General features: G+C 42.4%; 1 protein-coding gene across 1 annotated transcript; it reads left to right on the top strand.

Annotated features, from left to right (window-relative positions):
• Positions 1–550: 550 nt before the first annotated feature.
• Positions 551–2304, top strand: LOC146937655 (uncharacterized). Its single transcript, XM_085749488.1, has 2 exons — positions 551–628; positions 1093–2304. Exons 1-2 carry the CDS (start codon positions 551–553, stop codon positions 2167–2169), a joined length of 1155 nt encoding a protein of 384 aa, XP_085605614.1. The 3' UTR covers positions 2170–2304.
• The last annotated feature ends 3743 nt before the right edge of the window (positions 2305–6047 follow it).

Here is a 6047-nt window from a genome sequence, read left to right as displayed (position 1 = left end):
GAAGTATGGTAATGGTCATCATAAGAAGAAAGAATCTGATGTGGGGATGGTGTCTGGTAACCCATCTGCAGCTGCTACACAATTACCTCTGCCTTATCAATACATGCAATACTCTCAACATCCTTTCTTCCCGCCATTCTACCAGCAATATCCTCTGCCACCGGGCCAACCACCAGTGCCCGTCAATGCCATCGCCCAGCAAGTACAACAACAGCCTCCTGCTCAACAGCAACTGCAGCAACAACAGGGTCCCCGACCCAAACCTTCTTTTCCACCAATACCAATGCGGTATGGCGAGCTGCTCCCAACTCTACTGGCCAAGGGACACTGTGTCACTAGACCAGGCAAGCCTCCGCCTAATCCATTGCCTCCCAGGTTCCGGCATGATCTTACATGTGAATTCCATCAGGGCGCTCAAGGCCATGATGTTGAGGGTTGCCTTGCTCTGAAATATATTGTGAAAGACCTAATAGAAAATGGACGGTTGACTTTTGAGAATAGTGTTCCTCATGTTCTTGACAATCCACTCCCAAACCATGCTGTTGTTAATATGATTGAGGCTTTTGAAAGGGTCCCCGTTTCTCAAGAGGATCCCGCGTTGGATGTCCGCAATGTTGTTACACCCTTGGTACCGTTACATGTCAAGCTCTGCCAGGCTTCTTTGTTCAAACATGATCATGATTCTTGTTCAGAATGTCTTCGGAATCCTATGGGCTGTTGCATTGTGCAAGGTGATATCCAGAGTCTGATGGATAACAAACACTTGATTGCCAGTGATGTATGTGTGATTGTGCCAGTGTTCCATGACTCTCCTGTTGAAAGTGTACCTCAGACAAGGGGTGTTGAGCCTTTGGTGATCAGGTTACCTGGTCCGGTATCATATACCTCTACCAAAGCAATTCCTTACAAATACAGTACAACCATGATTGAGAATGGAGTAGAAGTGCCTCTGGTATCCCCAGCTACAGTTGACAATGTTGCCAGTGAAGTTACAACTCTGAGAAGCGGAAAAGTCCGCCACCCTTGTTTCAAAAGAGGGTGGTGACACCTATTGCCACGGTAACTCCACCAATTGCTCCTCCTGTTGATAAGAACCCCGGCCCAGCAGGCCAATCTATTGAAGAGTCTAATCTGGATGAAATTCTAAGGCTTATTAAGAAGAGTGACTACAAGATTGTTGACCAATTGCTGCAAACCCCGTCAAAGATATACATCCTGTCTCTACTCATGAGCTCAGAGGCTCATAGGAAAGTGTTAATGAAGATACTCGAGCAAGCTTATGTTGACCACGAAGTCTCTGTGGATCAGTTCGATGGGATAGTGAGTAATATTACTGCCTGCAACAACTTGGGGTTTGGTGACGATGAACTCCCCGAGGCAGGGAAACACCACAACTTGGCTCTGCATATCTCAGTGCATTGTGGATCTGACATGATATCCAATGTGTTGGTGGACACTGGATCATCTCTGAATGTAATGCCTGAATCCACACTAAGGCAATTGAGCCATCATGGGATTTCTCTGAGGGGTAGCAGCTATCTGGTTAAAGCTTTTGATGGATCCCGCAAAGATGTTCTCGGAGAAGTGGACTTGCCGATTACCATTGGTCCTGAGACATTTCAGATTACTTTCCAAGTCATGGACATCAATGCTTCTTACAGCTGTCTCCTCGGAAGACCGTGGATCCACGACGCTGGAGCAGTAACTTCTACTTTGCATCAGAAGCTCAAGTTCATGAGGAATGGTAAGATCGTCACTGTGCATGGTGAAGAGGCATTTCTGGTTAGCCAAGTATCATCTTTCTCTTGTGTTGAAGCAGGGTTCGCTGAAGGGACGTCGTTTCAGGGCTTGACCGTTGAGGGCGCAGAACCCCGGAGGGCTGGTACTGCTATGGCTTCACTGAAAGACGCCCAGAAGGCTGTTCAAGCAGGGCAAGCTGCTGGCTGGGGCAAAGTGATTCAGATTCTGGAAAACAAGCGTAAAGAAGGCCTTGGATTCTCCCCGACATCTGCTGTTTCAAAGGGAACTTTCTACAGTGCTGGGTACATCAATGCTATTACTGAAGATGCTGCTGGAGGTGGTTCCGTGCCTACCTTTGTTATACCAGGAGGCACTGTGAGAAATTGGGAAGCCATTGATGTTCCTTTAGTCATGCATGCTTCCATGTAATGTGTTTTGTTGCTCATGTTTTCTTTGTTTTCAAAATAACAATCCTTTCGCTCTGCCCAAGGCGAAAGTGATATCATTGTAAGGGCATGTTTGTTTCGGCATTGCCGTTATCAATAAAAGTTGTCGTCTTTCTCACGACTCTTTGTTTTTTACTTTTTAGTGCCTTTTTCTTGGAAATAATGGTAATACCAGAAAAAACCAAAACATCTGTATTTTTCTTATTAATTTCAAAAATCTACATGAAAAACTTTTTCTAAAATCATCCCAATCATATTATGCAGATTGAACCATAATAAACCCGTTGAACACAGTGACCCTATGGTTCCTCCAAATTTTGAATTCCCTGTATATGAAGCTGAAGATGAGGAGGATGATGAAGAGATACCGCATGAAATTACTCGACTGCTTGAGCAAGAAAGAAGAGCCATTCAGCCTCACCAGGAGGAGATTGAACTTATCAACCTGGGTACTGAAGAGAACAAGCGAGAGATCAAGATTGGTGCTGCACTTGAGCCAGAGGTGAAAAAGAAGATTATTCAGCTTCTCCACGATTATCCAGATGTCTTTGCATGGTCCTATGAAGATATGCCGGGTCTAGATCCCAAGATTGTGGAACATCGGATACCGACAAGGCCTGAATGCCCTCCTGTCAAACAGAAATTGAGAAGGTCTCGTCCAGACATGGCTCTTAAGATCAAGGCTGAGGTGCAAAAGCAAATTGATGCGGGTTTCCTCATGACAGCTGAATACCCTGAGTGGATTGCCAACATCGTACCAGTACCAAAGAAAGATGGGAAAGTTCGAATGTGTGTCGATTACAGAGATCTGAATAAAGCCAGTCCAAAAGATAACTTCCCATTGCCTCACATTGACGTGCTTGTTGACAGTACTGCTCAATCCAAAGTGTTCTCCTTCATGGATGGTTTCTCTGGCTACAACCAGATACGAATGTCACCTGAAGATAGAGAAAAGACGTCCTTCATTACTCCATGGGGAACGTTCTGTTATAAAGTGATGCCGTTTGGCTTGATAAATGTTGGTGCTACCTATCAAAGGGGTATGACTACTCTGTTTCATGATATGATTCACAAAGAGATTGAAGTATATGTTGATGATATGATTGTAAAGTCAAGTGATGAAGAGCAACATGTTGTGTATTTGAAAAAGATGTTTGAAAGATTAAGAAAGTACAAGCTGCGGTTGAATCCTAATAAATGCACATTCGGTGTACGATCTGGAAAGTTGCTTGGCTTCATTGTCAGTCAAAGAGGCATTGAAGTTGATCCAGACAAAGTCCGAGCCATCAGAGAGATGCCGGCCCCTCAAACTGAGAAGCAAGTCAGAGGTTTCCTCGGACGTCTGAATTATATTTCAAGATTCATATCTCACATGACTACTACTTGTGGTCCAATTTTCAAATTACTCAGAAAGAATCAGCATGTTGTATGGAATGATGAATGTCAGAAAGCTTTTGATAGCATTAAAGAATACCTGTTGGAACCACCTATCCTTGTCCCGCCAGTGGAAGGAAGGCCTTTGATTATGTATCTGTCAGTGTTAGATGATTCAGTGGGTTGTGTTCTCGGTCAACAAGATGAGACTGGTAAGAAAGAGCATGCTATCTACTATCTGAAAAAAAAGTTCACCGACTGTGAGACTCGGTATACAATGCTTGAAAAGACATGTTGTGCTTTAGCTTGGGCTGCCAAACGCCTGCGTCATTATATGGTGAATCATACAACTTGGTTGATATCCCGAATGGATCCAATCAAGTACATCTTTGAAAAGCCTGCTGTTACTGGAAAGATCGCACGTTGGCAAATGTTGTTGTCTGAATATGATATTGTGTACAAAGCTCAGAAAGCAATCAAAGGAAGTGTCCTTGCTGAGCATCTTGCTTGTCAACCTCTTGATGATTACCAGCCAATTAAATTTGATTTCCCTGATGAAGAGATTATGTATTTGAAAGCGAAAGACTGTGAAGAGCCACTGATCAATGAAGGGCCGGATCCCAATAGCAAATGGGGATTGGTGTTTGATGGTGCTGTTAATGCTTATGGTAAAGGAATTGGAGCCATCATTGTAACCCCGCAGGGGCACCACATTCCTTTCACCGCTCGAATAACTTTTGAATGCACAAACAACATAGCTGAATATGAAGCATGCATCTTGGGCATTGAAGAAGCCCTTGATCTGAGGATTAAGCACCTTGACATCTATGGAGATTCTGCACTTGTTATTAATCAGATAAAGGGTGAATGAGAGACTCATCATGAGAAGCTGATCCCTTACCGTGACTATGCAAGACGTCTATTGACATACTTTACCAAGGTTGAGCTGCACCACATCCCTCGGGATGAAAATCAAATGGCTGATGCTCTTGCTACTCTGTCTTCCATGTTTCGTGTCAATCACTGGAATGATGTGCCCGTAATCAAAGTGCAGCGGCTTGATAGACCCGCTCATGTGTTTACTATTGAAAATATGCCAGATCAAGCCGACAAAGATGTGAATGACAAAAAGCCTTGGTATTACAACATCAAGCAATTCTTGCAGAATCGTGAATATCCACCTGGTGCTTCCAACAGGGATAAAAAGACTTTGAGACGATGGGCCAGCAGATTCCTTCTGGACGGAGAAATTCTATACAAGAGGAATTATGACATGGTCTTGTTGAGATGTGTTGACAAACAAGAAGCTGAGAAGTTGATGCATGATGTACATGATGGTACTTTCGGGACCCATGCTTCGTGATGAGGGCATAATTGTCCATGACACAAGCGCTTCAATACAAGGGCTAGGAGGACCTATGACAAGGGCAAGGGCCAAGAAAGCTAAGGAGGCGCTGAATCAATTGGTGGCAAAAGTCTTGGAGTTCAAACCTACACTAGGAAGCATGGAGGGTAAAATGGTCATGTGCATCAAACCATTGGAGGAGGGCTGGGGCGCATCTCTTGCTGCCCACTTTATTTAGTTGTTTTTGTTATGTTGTAATAAAAAGTGTAAGGGACCAATTTTGGCCCAAAAACACTAAGTATGGTTATTTTGTGTGTTTAATCCATTTTAAAGCTTCCAAAGCTTTAAATGGAATGTTTTGTGTGTTTATTTTGTGCAAAGGAGTGCTGAAGACAAAAGAAAAACAAAGCATTGAAGAGCATTTAACTGATGGAGGAAAGAAGGCAGAATTGAAAAAGAAAGAGACAAGACTTCAATGAGACAATGAAGGCACTTCATTTCAGCATATGAAACCACCACCATCATCAAAATCACGTCCTAACATCTCCATCATCATGATCATCAAGACCAGCCACCATCATTCATTGATTTGTCTTGTAACCTTTCCTGTATTCATGTTAATTTACTTCAGCCATAGGAAATAATGATAGATTAATTTGGCTGAAGGAATCTTAAGAGTTATTTGCCTTTTCCTTTGTAATTCAGCAAGTGTCCCTCCTACCTATATATAGGACACGAAAATTGAATAAAAAAACAAGTTGAATTTTGTTAAAAAAAGTGAGTAATTGCTCTTTAGGTTCTGGATTGGACCTTGTATTGATCATATCAAGAATCCTTTCTTGTGGTGATTATCATTTCCATAGACTTATCATTTTCTAGGATTAGAAAGTGTGGCGTCCCTAAACCCTCCATTCCATTTCTTGTTTGAATCCACAAATCTGCCTAAACACCAATTCAAACCCAAAATTCACGTTTTCAACTCAAACACTTGTCAAAATTAACCCTAATTACATAATTTTCATATTCCTTTTGCACATCACTTCATTCACAATATTTTCAGTCTATTTCTTGTGTTTCTTTGTCTATATTTAATCTTTCAGCAAGCAACTTTTATCAATTCATAATTAAAAGTCAAATATGAA

This window comes from Medicago sativa, chromosome 3 (assembly GCF_051527215.1).
Source record: "Medicago sativa cultivar Bolivia chromosome 3, Bolivia_mono, whole genome shotgun sequence".
Lineage (NCBI taxonomy): Eukaryota > Viridiplantae > Streptophyta > Magnoliopsida > Fabales > Fabaceae > Medicago > Medicago sativa.
The sequence above is the reverse complement of the archived record's forward strand: the minus strand, read 5'-3'. Positions and strand labels throughout refer to the sequence as shown.

Bases quoted from the DNA above. Each gene is read 5' to 3' on its own strand.
- LOC146937655 (XM_085749488.1), top strand. From the start codon at position 551: ATGATTGAGGCTTTTGAAAGGGTCCCCGTTTCTCAAGAGGATCCCGCG. The intron at 629-1,092 runs GTACCGTTACAT...CCTGTTGATAAG, and splicing joins GCAATGTTGTTACACCCTTG to AACCCCGGCCCAGCAGGCCA.